Below are 20,364 nucleotides of genomic sequence, written 5' to 3' on the forward strand. Positions count from 1 at the left end.
AGTAGGCTTCAAACCATGGGCCACGGACCAGATCCAGCAGCACGGATGATGCAGCACTTACTGTTCTGTATCTCAGTCACTTATCTTTCTTTCTGATTTCCTCACAAATTCACACCAGGCAGCACATCTGCCCTGGAAATTGGAGCCTGCTCGGGTGAAGCATAAGAGGGAAAGATAAGTGGTTATGGTGTGGAATGTAAGGGAAAGCTTTTTTCAAAAGCAGCGGTCACACAGTTTGGAGACCAATGGGCTTGAAATAGTAACAAATTCCTTACAGTGCACTGCTATTCGCAATGTAATATTTGATATATCCAAGATATTCCCATGATCCATGCATAATGGGCTTAGTGTGAAACTACATATAATTTTTGGGCCAATGACTGCTTCCCTCTTGGAGCGCAATTAGATACAAGAGGAGCTGCATTGGGACGGGGGACACATGCAGAAATCCTCTCCCCTCTATGCTATTGTGCTAAACTGGATCACCCCTTTCCCTCCACTCTCAGCTGCTATTAAGGAAACAGAAATGAGACAAGCAAGATCAAAGCACACACAAAAAGCAACATACATTTTGACCTTTCTGGTGAATATTTCTAGATGGTGGTGTCTTTGACGCCATCCGAAGGATAGGGCAGAAGTTCATTGCCATTTGACTTTGCTTCATTCAAAGGAGCACTTTCTTTTGCTTTATTTTCAGTGAGTTTAGTACCTTTTCCTCCAAAATGTTTCTTTACAAGAAAGAAAAATACTAATCCGAGTGGAAAGGATGCGGCCTTTAAGCCAAATATGAGCCCAAAGTAAGACTGTCTGTGTAAAAGAAAGCAAGTCCACAAAAAGGAAAAAAAAAAAAACATTTAGTTATCTCAAAGTACTTCTCTTCTGCTTTTCTATTTAAACACAAACACATCCACATCTACATACAGACACACACATACACCAAAGTGGATGACAACATAAATTCAAATGACTTCACAGTAACATTCTAAGATAAAAGAATATAGTAATTTAAAAGAAAAGAATAATCTGAAACATTGTCAAGCAGCCAAACTGAGAAAATAAAACAGAAAGCAGCTCTAATATGTTATGGGTGGGTAGTGGGGCACTAAAGATATGAGCTGATTTATAGCAATGAACACAAGCTACCATAGGAGGGGTCATCTCAATAAGTACAGTAACCTCTTTCTCATCCTTTCTGTTAATTACAAATTGAAGCTTCAAAATGTGATCAGGTGCAAACTTCACTTACAACCTGTCTGTTTAAATTCATCCCCGTCAAATAAAATCAAAACTTTCAGCTGTATTGTTATCTGAATAACAGCCCAATCCTGAGCGGCCTGGTGTGAGGGGCTGCCACGGTGCCAAAAGTAGCTGCCGCAGTATCCTGCGTGCACTGGCCAGCTGACAGAGGCTCCTTGGGAAAAGGAGGTATTTATCCCCTTCCCCCAAATAAGTAGCCCCACAATAGGTCTACTCGATTCTGCGGCAGCTCTCAGGTCATGAGGCCCAACCTGGGGCTCTGGGTCTGGCGGAGCTGAGCTCTGCCAGTCTTGCCCCACTCCCTCCCCCCGCCATGCCTTCCCCACTACCCTGTGCCTGCCCTAAATGCCCCCTCCCCACCTCCCCCCATGCCCTGACTTACCTTCACACGGAAAACCTGGTGGTAGATTACTGGCCTCTGACTGCTGCTGTCTCAGCACAGGTGTGTGCTGGGCCAGCTCTGTCTCTCAGGTAGCAGTAATGCCCACAAACCTGCCTTATGGCACATTTGCAACAGTTTGCAACAGTGCACTGCTTTGGATTAGGCCCTAAGCCGGTATTACACCAATAATAAGGCATTAGTAGAAATAATAAAGCTTCTAGTGAATGCAGTCTTCATATATGGTTGAACATGATACATATTGTAGTACAATGGGAGTAGGGGCTATTCACAGAGTTCCATTAATGTTTCATTAAAAAGCTAACTGCATACGGATTACATAGTTCACCCATCAAATATTTATGCCCAATAAAGGTTTTGTTGACTGTACATAGTTCTTTATCATTCCTGATAAACAAGCCACCTGCTCATCCTAGTTGTGATGTACGATTAGTATTATTAATTATTATTATTATTAACAGTATTTATATACTGCTTTTCAACTAAAAGTTCACAAAGCGGTTTACAGAGAAAAATCAGATAACTATGTACCTCACTTACTGCTCAGTGGTCAATCTGGTGATTACCCATTTTAAGATTATCATGGTTATACACTGCTTACATGTTCCATACAGTGGGGGGGGGGGTTTAAAGGGAACATTGGTGTGTCTCTGGGTGTGTACCTCGTATTACTGGTAACCAGGGCTTTTTTTGTAATAGAACACACCGGAACAGCATTCCGGCACCTTTTTTTCCCTTTTCACTGAGGGAGGAATTTGAACCTCTGACCTTGTGCTGCACTCCCGGCTCACCTCTGACCTCGTGCTGCACTCCCGGCTCACCTCTGACCTCGTGCTGCACTCCCGGCTCACCTCTGACCTCATGTTCCACAGCCCAGCACTCTCTCCATTGGGCTATAGGAAAGCCTGTAGTCAAAGTGCTCAGAACTAATATATAAGGTCTTGAGCCCAGCTGGTGGCCATCAGCGCCTCAAGTATTAGTTCCAAACACTTTGAGCCTAAGAGTTCCTATGGCTCAATTGTTAAAGTGCTGGTCTGTGAAGCCAGAGGCTAGGGGTTCAAATCCCTATGAGGAAGAAATTTTTTTTTTTTTAAGGAGGGGAGGTGCTCCATGGCTGCAAAATATAAAGGTTGGTTTCCAGTTGCCAAAACAGGGGCCAGTTGAGGCTGCAAAACTCCTCAAAGTTCAGTTTAAAAACAAACAAACAAACAAAAGATTAACAAGTTGTGAGTTCCTGCACCTTTTTTTTTTTTACAAAAGAAGCACTGCTGGTAACAAATAAAATTAACTCACATGGAAGACTCCATGCCAATGTCTGTCATGCCAGTTCAGTTGAGTGCAGCCACTGCATAAAACTCATGAGGAAATAACCACAGACAGGACAGTCTTGGATTGTACAGAGTTTCAGTGCAACCTACCTGTATGCTGTAGTATCATACAGCCTGCATGCTCCTTGTCGCCCGCAGCTACTGCTTGCCCACTTCAAGCATGTCCAGTCTATTACTGCACCAAAATAAACTGGTGCTGGAATTCCAGCTGTAAGATAGCAAGCAGAAAATATAACCATGATCTGGAGGAGCATTTTTAGACAATTTTCATCTTCCATTCTGACTCTGGTCAAAGAGGAAAGGATGATGCATGATGCCGAAAGTTTGCCTCTAGCAGATAGGGAAGTGATAGATTCTGTTTTACTTTCTTTTGAACTTTGCCTCTTGATCTCAACTACAGATCTTGACTGTCTATTTGTCTGTATATCTCTTGTCCCAATTCCTGTTCCATTAAACCTATTTCCTTTGTTTTGGATTAATACAGACCTGTATTAATCCTGTCACTTAAAGAGCAATCAGCCTTACATCTCTATTGCCTTCTCTGGGTGCCACTCAGACAGGGTGGTACCCAGAGAAGGCTGGAGTGTTGTGCTGTTGTGTAGGAATGCACAGTTGTGAGAAGGTGATCAGCAAAGCCAGGATGTCACGATGCTCCTGTTTCCATCTCCTTCCATACATGGCTCAGTGAGAGGACTGTTGTTTTCAGAGAGAGAGAGAGAGAGAGAGAGAGAGAGAGAGAGAGAGAGAGAGAGAGAGAGAGAGAGAGACCTGGGCAAATAGCATCTACAGTGGCTTCATTCATGGTGCTGATGGCAGCTGGAGCCTACCACACATGTATGGCACATGAGCCTACCATAGTCTTTCGAGTCTTTATACCATAGTCTTTATACCATAGTCTTTCAAGACTGAAGGTTGCCAATACAATACATGAGCCTACCTCACATGTAGCCTACCTCATATGTATGGTACATGTATGGCACTTATATGATTCATGTATGGTTTGATTAACCATACTGGTGGAGAGAAGCACTGATTCACAGAGATGAATGAGTCCTTTGCAGCATTACCTTGGAAATCACACACCTGATGATAGACTACAGTATAGTATAGAGGCTGCTCCACTCCTCTCTGGAACGGGGTCAGGATCTGGCATAACCACCAATGCAAACTTATCCTGCCAGGCCTGGATCCGGTGCAGGGAGGCCAGCGCAAGGAGTTGCACTGGGCTCCCTGGCTCCTGAATGGAAGCAAACGTGCCTTACAGCATGTTTGCGACATCCTCAGCACAAATGACTTGTACCAGCCTAACTCGGGGGGGAGGGGGGGTTAGGATTGCACTGTAATACTTTTAGCTTAGCCCACTACTTTTAGCTTAGCAGAAGAGAATGTGTGAAAGAGAGATGAGTGAGGGGACAGAATTTCCAAAAGGCATCTGATGGGCTACAGTAGGAAACAGAATTAAGTAAGTGTATAATGCCATCCAACAGAACAAATCCTTATTCCTTCCAACACACATAGCAAGGCCTAGTTTCTATTCAGCCACTCTGGGCCAATGCATTTGGAAGAAAGCATCCAATGGGGTTCAAATTATCAGAATGGCATTTCTTACCCAGAGCTCTCAAAACAAGCATATCGAGGCCAACTGCAAGAGATTTCAGTTCCGGATGTACACATCTAAAGAATAAAAAATGATGAATCTTGATGTAACATGCTTTTAAAAATTTCTTTGCATTTGCATAAAGCAGCTTTGAGAGTACAGCAGCCGCATGTCTTTCCCATTGCTACAGATTAAGTTGCAGGGAAATTACACAAAAACAACTTTTTGTTGTCATCACGATGCACACACACAACACAAAGTCCCAGGAATACATGGCAATTATGAGATAAATATGGACTAAGGTGGCATACAACAGACATCTATTGGCTAGGAAATGATTAACACCCCTCTCCAGTGCCATTTCTCTGACCTTGAAAACATCTCTTGGGGGCCTCCTAATTAGTAGTAAAAGAGCTGATTATGGATCTCCCATGTGCAACGCCAATTGTATATTTAAGAGCTGAACTGGGATTGATTTCAATTGAAGCTAGCTGTCATATTGCACTCATTAGGTATTGGTTAAAATTGAACTCCATGAATGATTCCTGCCTTCCAAAGAAATGTTTTTAGACCAACTTCAAAATCCTTCACAAGAGTCTTGGGCAAATCTGGTTAGACCTATAATGGATGAATATGGACTCAATGTAGAGTCCCTTCCTACTCTTATTACTAATGAAATCAAGAAGTTGCTCAAAGAAAAATTAGCCTTTATTCTAAGAGGATGGATTTATGTATTATTTCCCAAATGTCATCTACATTTTGGTTTCATGTTTATAAAACATCTTTTGGTTTGGAAAATTATTTTATAAATTTAACTGCTGCTCCGCTATGAAAAGCATTTACGGCCCTTTGCTTTCAATGTATCCCATCGGCCTGGTTGGAGGGGAAATATAATAATACCCCCTTTTATCAAAGAGTTTGTCTTTGTGGACTAGGGGTTATTGATGATATCTTTCACTATTTATTTAGTTGTCCCTTGTATGATCATCCTAGGAATCAATTTCTTGCTGGTATACTTAGACTACTGCATGATAGACCCTTGCCTGTTCAGCTATGCAGTTTGCTCGCGGGTACAGATGTTACTATCACCTATCAAGTAGCAAAGTTTGCTAAAGCCGCAAAAAAGATCCGTGCAAAACTCCATAAATCTTAAGGATGGGTGCTTTTATTGGTTATTGTTATAAATTTTATTGTTGTTTTTCTTTTAATGTATTGCGATGACCTATGGTTTTAAGCAAATAAATTGAATTGAATTGGATCTCCCGTGTCATATCTATTCACCCAAAGAGTGTTCTTTTTCATGTATATTAAAAACTTATACTGTGAATGGGGAAAATGCATCACAGAACTATATTTGTCTTGGAGCTGAAATGGGCTGCAGCATTTTATAGGTTATGTAAGATGGCATGCCATCAAATATACACTTACTGCCCAGTCCTACCTAACTCCCTGTGTACTGATGCAACTGCTCCTTTCCCAGTCTCCTCCCCATACCTCTCCCTCCCCAAACTGGCCTGCCCATCCCCACCTCCCACCTTTTCCCTGCACTGACTTACCAGCACCGAGGCCATGTGAGGCTTGCAGTGGTTTGTGTAGAGGGTCACCTTTTGCAAAACCCATAAAACATGTTGCACCACCAGAACATGGTTTTGGATGGTGCAGGAAGCCCTCAGGACCCTTAAAACATTATGTGCCCACCTAAAATAATGTAGTGTGTGATAACTGAGTGCATACTCAGTAACAAACATGGATTTCCCTCTGGGCTGTGTGTGAAATGGCTCTCAAATGCATAGACAAATTGGAGAGGGAAGGGCATTACTTTCATCCTGGCACAGGTGGGCAACAGTGAATTTTAGATTTTCAAAAGATATTTTAAAAAAGAAAAAAAGCCCTGAGATGTGGGTAAAGGACAGGATTTTATTGTAATCCTTGTGTGATTTACCTAATCATGATCATGTAAGATGGAGTTGCTCCCAAAGCATAGAAAAAGGAGCTTATAACTTTTATCACCATGAAATAATAAAACCTTCTTGTGCATTTGTCACTCCTTGGACATTCTCCCAAAACTGCTGTGGAATTTGTTGTTGCTGAATCCACATTTTCAACACAGCTACAGTTTTGAAAAACCTGGAAGAGAGGCATATGGGGGCAGAAACATCACAGTTCATCAGTCCTTCATCTGTAAATGACTCTCTCTCTCTCTCTCTCTCTCTCTCTCTCTTTCTCAATCAATCAATCAATCAATCAATCAATCAATCAATCAATCAATCAATCAATCAATCAATCAATTAATCAATCAATCAATCAATCAATCTCAATTTCTCTGGTTCTCAAATCAACTGCCAGAGCCTTTGATTCAAATCCAATGGGTGTTGTTGGAACTCAGCTGTAGGAGCTCAACAAGAACCAAAAGTCAAGCCAAAAGTTGAGTCCAAAGAACCAATCACGCATCAGTAGACACTATCATTGCCCAGCCTGTACCCAAAGCTTTTACAGCTCTTTCTCCTGAAGACAGCCAATTGACAGACTGGTGGACACAATCTCTATAGCACCACTGGGAAACCTGGGCCTATGCTGCAGCTTATAGCACAGTGTGGCTGGGCATACGGAGCCATGGGTCCATGGGCCCAAAGCTGTGCTCAAGCCTACTTACTGATTTCTGTGAGTTTAGGATGCATGCCTACTAGTGGGTCCTGGACCCACAGTTTAAGAAACAGTGGTGTATAGGATTGCAACCTGAGTCACATAAGGCCCTTGAGCTCTGCTTTCTGACCATAAGGAGTCACAAGCCCCCAGATATTTTGCATTAGGAGAAAAATCTTTAATGGCAGAGGCATGGCTCACTGGCTTCTGGGTGTATAGATTCAGGGCACCTCTCTTTTTAGAAATAAGGTCCAAAGCTACACATTCCGTCTCTTTTTCCCTTCTAAAGAGGCAGGTAGAAGGAACCTAAATGCCATGCACAGGGCTGGCCTTAGAAGCTGGGGGGCCCAACTGGAAACCTTTTGTTGCAGGGCTCCAGATTCACAGCCAAGGTTTTTAGAATTTTAGAGATACAGGCATGTCCTCTGGGGAGGGGGGGGAGTTCTGTCCCTGAAACTGCAAATATGGGCAAACACCTGCCCCCCCCCCCCATGCTCCAGAGCTGAGAAGAGCCATTTGTCCACGGCTTCTGCCAGGCTCAGACTGAGCTTGGCAATTGAAATAACGCAACTTCCGGTTTCACAGAGAAACCAGAAGTGACGTTTTAAATGCCTTATAAGGCATTAGGAGGCCCAGGCCCAGAGAAACTGAAAGTAGTATTTCTTTCTACTGGTGGGCTCAGTGGAGCCCCCCCCCTGGCTCTGGAGGGTGGAGGAAGGTGCTCACTCATATCTGCAGTTTCACATAACTGCAGGGGGTTCCAGAACAGCCTGTACAAGATTCGATTATCCTAGCCCAGAGGCCCTTAAGCACAGGGCCCAGTTGGGAGCCATTGGTCCAAATGGCTTAAAGCCAGCCCTGGCCACAAATTATGCATTTCAGCATTTTCCAGCACTTTTGTCTTTCACCCCAAACCCAAATACACAATAGCACCTCCTCATCCTTGTAGTGAAAAATGATAGAAAAATTCTTACCGTATCTTTCTTAGTTCCTGCCACATCCTTGCACCCAGCAAAACATGCCGACACATAAGTGATTCCATTGGCTCCACAGACAGGATCCCACTGGCGTGCGGAACAGGTACAGTTGAAGTTGCAGGGTGCAGACAACAAATCTGTGTCCCGTGAAACTGGTTGTCTTGGAAAATAAATGTATAGGTTGTTCATTCAGTTCAGGATTGCCAAACATAAAGCCTGGGGGCAGGATGCAACCCTCGGAAGCTTTTTATTCATCCCTTGGTCTCTCCCAGCCACCACCATCAGCTGCTAAGGTGTGCTAAGGTGTCACTGCTGAAAGGGCTGCCTGCATGATATTTGGGCTCTCCCATATCTTGGAATATGATCACAATTTGTGTATTTTCTCTTCTCTCATTTGCAGCTAATGAGTTCCCAAGTGAGAAAAAAGTTGCTTATTTCTGGTTTATGACCTCTTTATGACTTCACTTCCTGCCTTTTGCTATCACTTTTGGCCCTCAGTAGGCATCATGAATGCTATTTGGCTTGCTGTATGAAATGAGTTTGACATCTCTGATTTAGTTTATTTGAGACTCTTCACAGGGTCAGGAAAGTCTTTCTGTTACATTTACAGCGCAATCCTATCTTGCATTGGACCAGGGCTGCAAAGTGGTTCAGCTGAAGGTAAGGGTTCAGCCTCTGCTTAGTAAGCCACTGCAGCCCCTATAGGTCTCCGTGGACTTGCACCACCTCTGCACTGCTCGGGGAACAGGGTTGGGATCTGGCATAACTGCTGGGTCCCAGCCCCACCTCCATCTCCCTGCCTTCCCATCCCTGGGGTTGCCCACTGCCCGCCCTCCCCCCACCCCAGAACGCCTCCCTCCCACCTCCTCTCCGCCTCCTCCCTGCCCACCCCAGAACTTTGTGTCAGCTGAGCTCAGCCAACATAAGGCTCGGGGCCTCCATTGGCGCAGAGGCTTAAGTCAGCACAGCAAAGTTGGCAGATATTGAACATAAAGATAATTCCACCTATCAGGGTTAAGTAAGACGTGGCTATTCATGAAGCAAGGAACCAAGGGATTATTAGGAGGTTCATCGAGCCAGGAATCAATGCCCTGGAAGAAGCTAAGAAATAAACTGAAACACACCACAGCCAGGAGGCCATTATTTATCAGGCAAAGTCCCAGGCCAAACAGAAAGATGATTATAGCCCTTCCCACCTGGGAAGCCCCAGGGGCCAGCCACTGTGGGCAAAGCCAGTCTAAAACACACTAAAAACCTATGTTTTTTTTTTTTATAAAAAAACCTATGTTTAAAAAAAAAAAAAGCCTAAAAACACTATGTTACCCAGGAGGAATACTCTCCAAACTGCAATCCTGATGGTTCAACATCAAGGGAAGATGTAGAGCTGAAGGTCCCAAGGGCTCCTGACACCGTTTTAACTATTAATAATCTCCAAAGCATGAATGCACTCAGACAATATTTTATTTCAACAAGACATACCTAGGCATACTTACCCATCATAGGATACTGTCAAGCCAGCCACTGTGCGGTTCTCACAACCCACAGCAAAGTAGGAAAATTGAATGAGAAGTGATGCAAGTTGCATAGTAAATGCCAGTTTCGTAGCAGTAATTATGCCTAATTTGTATTTTTTCATGATCAGCCCTCCTAGGAACATGCCAAAGCTGACAGCTGGTAAGACAGCTACTGCTGAAATAAGAGCCAGAGAGAGAAGGATGGTTACACTCTTCTTGAGTGACAAAAGAAAATGGAGTATGTGTGAATGAAAAGAGTGGGAGTTGGGGATGTGGCACGAATATACTGGCGATCCGAAGTGGTTAAATGGAAGTTAAAGGGCTGATATAATTAAACAGTATTCTTATTTATCTCTAGTTCTTTGTTGAATGTTGGATCCAATCATTTGGTCTGATCACACATGGCATTGCTTAGCCTACAATCCTATGTACGTCTACTCAGACATCACTATGTTCAATTGAGCTTACTCCCAGGAAACTATGCATAGGTTTGCAGCCTTATTTGTATATTTCTTCATTAAGATATTTATAGCCCTATTTTGTAGAGAAGCAGCATATCAATATTCTAAATAATACATTGAAAAGTGCATAAAGCACATGTTAAGTTTTCCTGGACCCAGGCCAAGTAGGCTTTTAAATGTTAAAAATAAAGTAGATAAAATCTCCACACTTTGAACTGGACTAGAAATCAACTAGAAGCACTTTGAGCCTCAGACCACAGCTCCATGTGGAGACTATTACAATAGTCTAATTTCTGTTCTTAAGGCAATGTCTACCTCATCAGACTTTCCCATCGGGATTCAGTGTGAGTTGAACCTCGACTTTGGAATTCAGACTTCACACCACACTGGTGTTGGCAAACTTAACTGATCTATTTGAAAAGGGCTCCTAATACAGGCATGTTGGAGGCTTTCTCCTTGTGTTGTGCAAGTCAAATCTGGAAGTCAGGCTGTACTTAAAGGAGCTTTCCACAGCTAATTCCAGAGCACAATGACATGTTTCATGATCTGAGAGGAGTTGATAATTGTGACTCTGGAGCAAAGCAGGAGTTGACCTGATCTATAAGCTGGTTAGGAGCTCCACGATAGGAGAAAGTTATAATAAATAAATATTTAAAAAGAAAAGAGATTTACCTGTTGCAAAATTAGCATTGGATGCTGAATGTCTGTACTGTTGTTCTACGTATTTTGGATTATATGTCAGATAACCAATAACACTGTTGAACTGGAGCAGTGTACCGACCAGTAATACCATGTACATTGGGTTACTAAACACCCTCTTCAAGGAGTGAAAGAAATCTGAAAGAAAGAGATGTCTACTAATTAAGTCACACAACTTACAACCCATTATTTGAAAAATAATTTTTTTAAAAATGCAACCCATTGGATCCACAAATCTGTGTGGGGCACCTGATAGCTCAGTTTGAAACCTGTCTAGTTAATTTTTTGAGGGCCTGATCCTATCCAACTTTCCAGCACTGATGCAAGTGTGCCAATGGGGTATGCATCTCATCCTATGCTCAGGGGGCAGTCATGGAGGCCTCCTCAAGTAAGGGAATGTTTGTTTCCTTATCTTGAGGCTGCATTGCAGCTATATCAGTGCTGGATAGGATTGGGCCCTGAGTCACTGTATTTTTAACCATTGGCAGCAAGAGAGATTTCAGTATTTTTAGTTTTTGCCTTTAAAAATGGATATAACTTTATGATGATATTACCACTAGCCTGTATCTCGCCTCTCACAGGCCTCCAAATCTGACTTTCTGGAGCCTGAACCTGGCTTGTTTATAGGCCCTTGATTTGAGCAAGCAGGGCAGATCTAATGTTTTTACCTTTAAATGTTCCTGTCCATCTCACACCTTGTTTATTTTCAGACTTCTGTGCTTGGCTTTCATCACAATCAGTTTTCACGGTATCTGATGTTTTCTGGACAGGAGGATTCTTTCCTTCCTTGTTCAGACTCTTAGGCAGGAAGCAGAATGGGATGGCAGAAATCAAATTGAAGATAGCGGCTGCTAAAAAGCCAAGCCACCATGCGCCGACCCAGCGGGAATCCGTTGGAGTGATAGTTACTGTCCCTAGAATGAGAGATGAATCCAACCAAATTCTATTATCTGTTTTCTTGTTTATTTAGAAAGCAGCATCTATGTGCAGGACACTTTACAAACTAAAAACAGAAGACATGCCCTGTCCAGGGAACTAGCAAATCTGCAATTCAACAGAGATGCAATAGAGGTATGGAACGAAAATGGGGATAAGATAATAGAGGAAGTGTTTGTCTTCAGTGCAGGAATTTGAAGGAGGAGAGAGGAGCAGCATTACACAGGTGTTGCAGAAAGGAGTTACCAGGTGATGGGCAAAGACTAGAAGATTGTTGGATGGCTGAGGGTCGTGAACCTGGAGGGTCATTTTGGGACATGAGGACAGAAAGGTGAGCTGGGCAAAGCCATAAAGGGCCCTGAGGGCAAGGATGATGAGTTTGTGCTTCATCCCAGAATGTATAGAAAGCTTTCCCTACAGGAAAAAGGAACTAGAAGTATTCCTTTAAGGGGTGGTTTATTGTGGCCAGAGTGAGAAGAGAGGTGACAGAGTTCTGGACAGAGGGAAAAGATGAAGAGATGGCAATGGAAGGTCAAAAAGAAGGAGGTCACAGCTGTCAAGAAGCAATGGAGATGGAGGAACTAATGATCTCATCCTCAGGACTTCTGTTTCTACAGTCCATACCTGGGGGTTGCCAAGTTTTAACACTTCTATTCTTTCTGCCTGCTTGCTAACCTGATCATGTCTGCATGCCCTAGTTGACTCAAAGCAGTAAGCCAAGCCATCTCACATCCCCATGTTGCAACAACCAGCCATCTTTATTGGATATCTTACCCAAATCCACAAAGCCAATGTCTACGTACAGTTTGGCTAACAGAGATCCCAAGAGGTAACCAGTCATTGGGCCGAACATCGCTACTGTGTGCAAACAGCCTGCAATTAAAGCGAAAATAGTATCAGTGCATTTCAATGCACAACTCTTCAAATGTTCTGCACTTTGACCTTTTCCAGGGTCTTTTTTCCGCATACATGGCAGTGATTTTCTTAAAGGGGTGTGTGTCTGTGATGGGTGCATGAGTGCAGTCTCACCTTCCTTCCAAGATCAGCAGAGCTTTTGGGGCTAATTTGCACATTACAGTTTTATACCTAACATGTTTGTGGAGCTGAGTCCAAAAGGGGCAGGGGGAGTGCTGGCAATCTTTCAAAGAACTCTGCTAAAACGGGACAAACTGCTGATTGTGGAGGACCTCTTGTTCATAGAGGGTTTCAGGGAATAAGAAAACCATACCTGTCTTTTCATGCTACAGCCATGAAATTGCCCCAATTCAGCAAAACAGAAAGCACTGGCCCAATTGCTTAGGTAATGAGATCGCTCTTCCCTCCCGACACCCATTCCAAGTCAGGGCAAACAACTGACTTCCTGTCTTCCCAGTTACATTGTCATACTGACGGATCTGATTCACCAGACAGCACTGTGATATCATCACACTCACAAATATTTATTATTTAATTTATTTAAACCATTCATATTCCACCTGATGGGAAGTGTCAGTCACTGACATTGGCTCACGTGTCAGATGGCCCACTTTCCATAAGTGAAAATTTAGTGCAGCAATAGTGTCAGTATATACTTGAAAATGTGAAGAACAAACACATCTGCTTTCATTTTAAACATCACCTATATAGAAGGGCGTATCTTCTTCTTTAGAAAAATCATCAATGTAAGTGATGCCCAGTGGAGTTATTGGTGTTTCACCTATTCCACGGAGAACATTTCCAAACCAGACAAAAATCCAGGCATGCGATGAAGCTTCTTTTGTACAGCCTGCAAGTGACAGCAATTACATCAGGAGAATGAATGAGCCATGAACTCAACATACCTTCTCCAAAATTAAAAAGAAATTTCTTGTATTAAAATGTGGAATTTCTTTCTTGCAACTTAAAACACTTTTTTTCCTCTGTGGGTCCACCTTGCTCAATTTTGCCTGAGACCTTCTGCATGAAAAGAAGTTCCATCACTTATCTGTTTCATCACTCACACTTTTCACAGAGGAAGCTAAAGCACTGCAGATACTCACCTATAAGTCGATCTCACAGATAAGATGAGGGCAGGTGTGGAGTAAAAAAAAATGGAATTTTCTATGACTCTCGGATAAGTAAGGGGTTAAACTTAGGGGGTGTCTGACTATAGTTTTGTCTGATTTTACCAGAGGCAAGATCCTGAAAAATAACCTATCAGTAATTGTTACCTAAAAACTGTACAGTCTCTAATTTATTAAAAACATAGTAAAAGATCATACGATACATTTTTATTCTTTAGCTTTTTAAATTCTGGTTTTCACAACCTTTTTGTAAATACCATCAAAGTAAGTGCACTGTAAACAACATAGCAGTAGAACTATTAATCAAATCATTCTTTAAGGTGCCTGGTGTGTTAAGCCAGAGACTCTACATATAACATACAACTTATAACACATAACTGGGTGTGTACAATTCAATTCACAGCAGAGAGATAAGCAACAAGGAATGACTGCGAGCAAGTGCAGCTGCATATAGTTGCAACCCAATTTACTCAGAAGTAGATCCACTGCTTTCCATGGGTGTTATTCTTAAATAATGGTGCACTGAATTGTAGCCAGGGACTTTGTTTCAGATGGAAATGAGGATCACATCCTGGTGTTTAAAAACCAGACCCCCTAAACTGAGGGGGTGTGTGAAATTCTTTGAAAAGATTTACCAGGAATGTTCTGAGGCAGCCTCAAAAAGAAAAAAAAGGAGCTACTTTCCCTTCTTCTCCAAACTGGAAGGGAGATGAAGTTGTGAAGAAGCTTTGTGAATTACTAGTAAAAATTCTCCTTTTCCCTCCATCCTATGTCCTGCTTCTCAGCCCAATCCCATCTCCCTCACTTCACCAGACATCTGCTAAGCCACCCCAAAAGCTCCCAGAGGCTTCTGTCCCATACACAGTATTTACCCAGGTATGTCGATCCAGGGTTTCAGACTCAATTTTATGCATGAATTTTTCAACTTATAGGTGAGTAAATATAGTAGATGAAGGGTCCAGTCCTATTCTCCAGAGTGCTGGAAAGTTGAATAGGATTGGGCTCAAAGTTGAGGAGCAGGGACCATGTTTCAAAGCATTTGAGAAGCATAGCTCTGTAATTCTGGAACAGGGCTCTTGACAGGCTCAAAGAGTCACCTAGGATGGAATGACATGGTACATTTCACATGGCATCCCCATACCAAATTCCCCACGTCTCTCCTGTTACATGAGGGATTGCTTATCTCAGGTCATTACAGCACATTCATTTCCATTCTCCCAACAGTATAGTGTGGATTGGGGACAATGCACAAAGTAATGACATCAGAACACAGAATAAGTGATGCTACAGGGGAAAAGAGAAAAAAGCTGACATGGCACCATTCTCAGTGGCAGCTCCATCTTCAGTGTAATGTGAAGTTCTGCCTTTACTCCCAAACAATTTCATTGGAAATCACAACCTCACCTGACCCAGGAATCCCTTCTGATTTCACAACTGTTTGATTCACTGAACAGGGAGAAATACTAGATGTTGCATTGTCCAATTGAAGAGATATTGTTTCATATTTATAACTGGAAAGAAAAAAGGTTGAATTTAGTATTGAAGTAATATGTATCGTTACCTTAGGCACATAGGAGGGGGAACAGCACAATGATTGTCTAGAATACTGCAGTGCTTGGAACTCAAGTCAGTGACTCGAACTCGAGTCGTGAAAATGCACATTTTTTGGTGACTCAGCAACTCATAACTCGCTCATGTGGAAGACTGAAAAAGACTCAAGTCAGGGCCCCCTGACTCTGCACTCGTCCCCACACACCCTGACTCGAGTCTGCCTGTGTCTGGGGGTGCCTGCTTACTGTTTTTGCTGCATGGAAAGCCTTGTGGGGCAAGCATTCCAATGGCGAGCAGCAGAGAGTTCCAGCCAGGAGGCAGGAAACGGCTAATGAATTGACAGGAGGGGGGAGTGAGTTCTCCCCATCTCTGATAGGAAGGAAGGAACCAATGATCATTGGACAAACTACAGGAATTTGGATATTTTTATTGGCTGAGGGAGAGCAGCCCAAGGGGTTTCTTGCTTTACAATTGGCTGCAGAAGCCCAGGGAAGCGGGACCCGGATGTCTTGCCCATCTGTGAAAGAAGCAACATTCAATGGAGGAAGGGGGAATTCTCATATTGTCTTTGGCGGAGGGAGGGCAGGAGGAGGAGCCAAGGATGTTCTTGCCTTACGATTGGCTGCAGAAACCCAGGGAGGGGGAGGGAGGTGTTTTTTTCCTGGATGAATGAGGGGAGACGGCTGGAGAAGGGGGAGACGGTTCCTAGCCATCCCAGAGAAATTCATGGCATGGCTCCAGCAGGCTCACCGAATGACCGGCTAAAGTGGGACTACTTCTAAGCAGGGCTGACAAGAATTGGGTCATCCTGATAAGCCTTGCCACTGCTGCTCATGACCCTCTTGCCACTTCTGTCCTGGCTCTCACTCAGTCTCTCCTGCCCTGTTGACAGATGGCTGGGGACAGCAGGGGAGTGTTCAAAGAGAGCTCCAACACACACACAGAGCCTGGCAGCAACCCTGTTTTTTCACTTTTTAAAGGGGGGGGCGACTCGACTCGAGTCCCTTAGACTCACTAAAGGATGACTCGGAGATTTGGAACGTGCCCCCGTTATGACTCTTTTTTGAGTCAAGTCATGGGGGGCGGTGACTCGGTGACTCGACTCAAGTCAAGCCATGCTGGGTTTTCCCAACACTGCTACTATTTGATACAAAGTCCCAGAAGAGAGTGCAGAGGGGCTCCTGTTTGACATTTGATCAGTTGAACTATATTGTCCCAATGTGGCTGCACCATAGATTTATACAGGTGCATTATGATATCTGCAGTTTTATTTCTGTAAGTAAGCATACTTACTATCCCATGATGAAGTGAGGCACCGTCGCCAACAGGCTCCCAAGGGACATGAGGAAACAGCCAAGAGCAATGATTCTTGGTCTATGGAATTTGGCCCCAAAGTAACTTACAAAAGCAATCACCAGCAAATTACCTGGGAAACAAGTGGACAATGACTAATGTGCTGCTAATTGTTTGGCATCTTCCCCTCCACCACCCAGAGCCTTTTCTTCAGGTTGGTTATGGTAGGGAAACAGGTGCGGTGATAGCATGGTAAGGTGGTCTTCACCATATAGCTGGCCAATGACTAGCTCTCCTTGTGGATGCACTGCCGTATCTTAAGGTTATAAGGGGGTAATATGAACTGTGTTGTCCTGTGAATGCAATCCAAGGAAGAACAGGGGGAGACAATGAGGACTTCTGAGTTCTTCCTATCAAGGGATACTGGCCATTTACTTCTACTCTCTTCCCCAGGATGGTTGGTGAAGTCCTGTTCACCATTTTGATGTGATGATTTTGAGGAACTATTCCTATGATTAGGCTCTTTGGGACATGCTGAATAAAGTCTGTATACTTCAAAGTATCTCTGATGTGCATTTAAGCTGCCAATCACCCTCTCCTCTGCAAACAGGCATTTTACATCTTTTCTAGGATAGTTTCAAGAAACATTTTGATGTGTTCCCAAACGGGTTTTTAACTTAAGGACTGGTGCCTCTACTAAGTAATCACCACATAAGAATGCTTGTGCTTTGATGGGAAGATAACTTGAATGATGAAGAGACTGCATCAGAGGGATTATTACGGTACAGGTTAGCTTAGGCTACAGTGGCCAGAGATGAGTTGGTCAGTTGGAGTCTACCCAGTTGGGGAGCTAGTTGGGCAGGAAAGAGGAAGAAACTGCAAGACATCTCCAAGAAAACTTTGGAACAAAGCTCTCAAAGAAGGAATCAGCATGGTAGTATTCCTGTCCCACCGAGAATCTGCTAGTAGTGTTTTGTGAAGGAATGCAAGATGGTGATTCATATTATTATATACAGGCACCCTGCCCCCCATTTCTGTGGATCTGGTATGCATGGATTCAGTTCTCCATGGTTTTCCACACACCCCCATGTCCCATGCACCCACTACCTTCACTGATCTTCTTTAACCTGGCACCAGGCAAACATGCATCTTCCTTGTACAGAACACTAACAGAGCCTGGCCACCAGCCAGACACAGACACTAAAGGGAGGAGACAAAGTGAACATTGCCGGGAAGCTTCCTGCTTCCAGTTAATGTACTGGCTGTGTTCCTCTAGTACAGGTGTGCCCAAACCCTGACCCGGAGACCACTTACGGCCCACGGGAACTCCCAATCTGGCCCTCAGGGAGCCCCCAGTCTCCAATGAGCCTCTGGCCCTTCACAGACTTGCTGGAGCCTGTGTTGGCCCAATGCAATCGCTCTCAGCGTGAGGGCAACTGTTCAACCTCTTGCGTGAGCTGTGGGATGAGGGCTCCCTCCACTATTTGATGTTTCATGTCTATGAAGCAGCAGCGGCAGCAAAGGAAAGGCCAGCCTTGCTTTGTGCAAGGCCTTTTAGAAGCCTTGAGCTACTGCAAGACCTTCGTTTATATAAATTCCATCTTGAATATATTCATTTATGTAAATTTATTCAAATTTTAAATGTAAATTAATTCTTTTTTTTTCTGACAGTGTCGGAGAGATGATGGGGCCCTCATGCCAAAATGTTTGGACACCCCTGCTCTAGTGTCCAGGCTATCTGCCTGCTTGTCTTTCAGCATTCTGTAAAAAGAAGAAACATGCTTGCTTGGCATCAGGGTAAAGATAAGCAAAGGTAATAGGTATAAGATTTTTTTTTCCCATCATCAGCCTCTCTGGTTACCCATTTCAAAGCCTCCATCTATGAAGCCAACTGCAGAAGAGGACATGCCAAACCTCCTTTCCATTTGCGTGAAGGAACTTTTCATGATGGCCCCAGTGAATACTTTACTGAAGTAGGTGAATGACAGGGCAGCTAGGAAGGGCTGATGAAAGACAGAAGAAAACAGGGAACCCAATGAGAACATGTCTTTGTCTAGATAATGAACCATTTCAACACTCTGCCCCTAAGAAATTATATGAAAGGGTCTCTCAAACAACACATGATGTTTAAAGCATTATTAGCCCTAAACTTCTTTCTTTAGTCAATGACCTCCTGATGAGAGGTTCCACAGATCAGTACCACTGGAGGGTTGGGAGTTTAACTCTAACCCCTTGCTCTGATATTTTTGTTCTGGATTGGGACCTCACACGGCTACTCCTCACTACAGGTAAAAATTCTCATAGGCACTGACGACAGCTTCTCTGTTTAAATAACAGCTGCTGTGACCTCCAATGGCCCCCCCCCCCGAATTTGGACTCTATTGGACGATAGAGTTAAAACCACCTACACCCCTGGTCTGATCCATGTGGAGGGGACAGTTCTGTTGCTACTGATTAACTAATAGTCAAGTCCTACAAAACTTAATTGGAGCCACTGACAATCAATTCTCATCCTATCTACACAGACTCATTTTGTTTACACAAGTCCACAGTTGATTCTATTTCTTGGTCCTGCTCTGGTATGACAAGGGAATGGAACCCAGACACAGGCTTTTCATATAAGCTTTTTATGCAGACAGCAGTACTTGCAATTTTCATTTCACAAGATGCCTGTGATATATTTGTAATTCTGTATTGCTCCCCCAAGTGTCACAGAACAAAAACTAAGCTAGGTTTTGAACCAAGTTTGCTCCATTGATTAGATTGTTTGGCCAGAAATGGAACAATGTGGTTTGTCTCAGCAGAGATCTGAATTTTGGCTGCTATTGACTGTCATATGTAAAAATAACGCCAACGGCTCAAAGGGCTTATGGCTTTTGCATAGCCAAAATGCTTAACCCAAATAATGACTCAACAAAAAAAGCACCAGAAAAGGTCATTTTCAAATGTTCTATCAAAACCTCAGAGGCTTGACATCTGGAATGAGGAACTTTGGCCCAAGAAATGGTGGCTCCTCCAGGAAACCACAGAGAGAGACCACCAGCTCTGCTCCAGCATCACAGTCACAAGGAAGCCCCTGCTCCCCATTGCCACTAAAACTGACCTGCTCATCATGATGTAGGGCAGCTATCTAACCTTGCCTGACAAAGAGAACGTTGTGGGACAACCTGGTTCTTCAACTCAACGACCAGGATTGCCATTTTGGAATAAGTAAATAAGAACCACAGCTGTAAAGCAGAAAAAAAATCAGCAATGTTAAAAACCACAATAACAAGAAATTCACAGGACCTTTATCCCTGTACAGCATGACGTTTTTGCCTTTGCTGGTAGTTCTTTCTTGGTTTCTTCCTTCAATGACTGGATAATAGGTTCCATCTTCTGGCCGGATTCACTCATGTTCTTGGAGTCAGTATCCACTTATGTCATGATTTCTTGTCTTGAGTAATTTCCCTGTTTTCCACAAACAGCACACTCAAAGTATCTGCTTATCCTGTGTCCATTCCCCTTGCCTGCCTTCTTATTCAGTTCTCAAATTTAATTTTTGAAGGTAAAGAAGCACAAAACAATTTAATCAGGAAGTTTTAGCTCATTCCCAAGAGGCACTGCTGTACTGATATGGATTGTTTATCCCAACTGGAACAATATCACAACTTGTGACCAACCAAC

The 20,364-nt window shown here is 43.3% G+C and overlaps 1 protein-coding gene across 1 annotated transcript; it reads right to left on the minus strand.

Moving 5' to 3' along the window:
* Nucleotides 1-593: 593 nt before the first annotated feature.
* Nucleotides 594-20,124, minus strand: LOC136657134 (solute carrier organic anion transporter family member 1B3-like). The gene is given in 14 exon segments (XM_066633782.1): nucleotides 594-807; nucleotides 3,076-3,193; nucleotides 4,595-4,659; nucleotides 6,525-6,709; nucleotides 8,200-8,362; nucleotides 9,696-9,891; nucleotides 10,850-11,014; nucleotides 11,545-11,790; nucleotides 12,587-12,685; nucleotides 13,431-13,577; nucleotides 15,259-15,365; nucleotides 16,699-16,831; nucleotides 18,560-18,701; nucleotides 19,987-20,124. Coding segments are annotated over 14 exon segments (2,118 nt in total).
* Nucleotides 20,125-20,364: the final 240 nt, after the last annotated feature.

This window comes from Tiliqua scincoides, chromosome 7 (assembly GCF_035046505.1).
Source record: "Tiliqua scincoides isolate rTilSci1 chromosome 7, rTilSci1.hap2, whole genome shotgun sequence".
NCBI classification, from domain to species: domain Eukaryota; kingdom Metazoa; phylum Chordata; class Lepidosauria; order Squamata; family Scincidae; genus Tiliqua; species Tiliqua scincoides.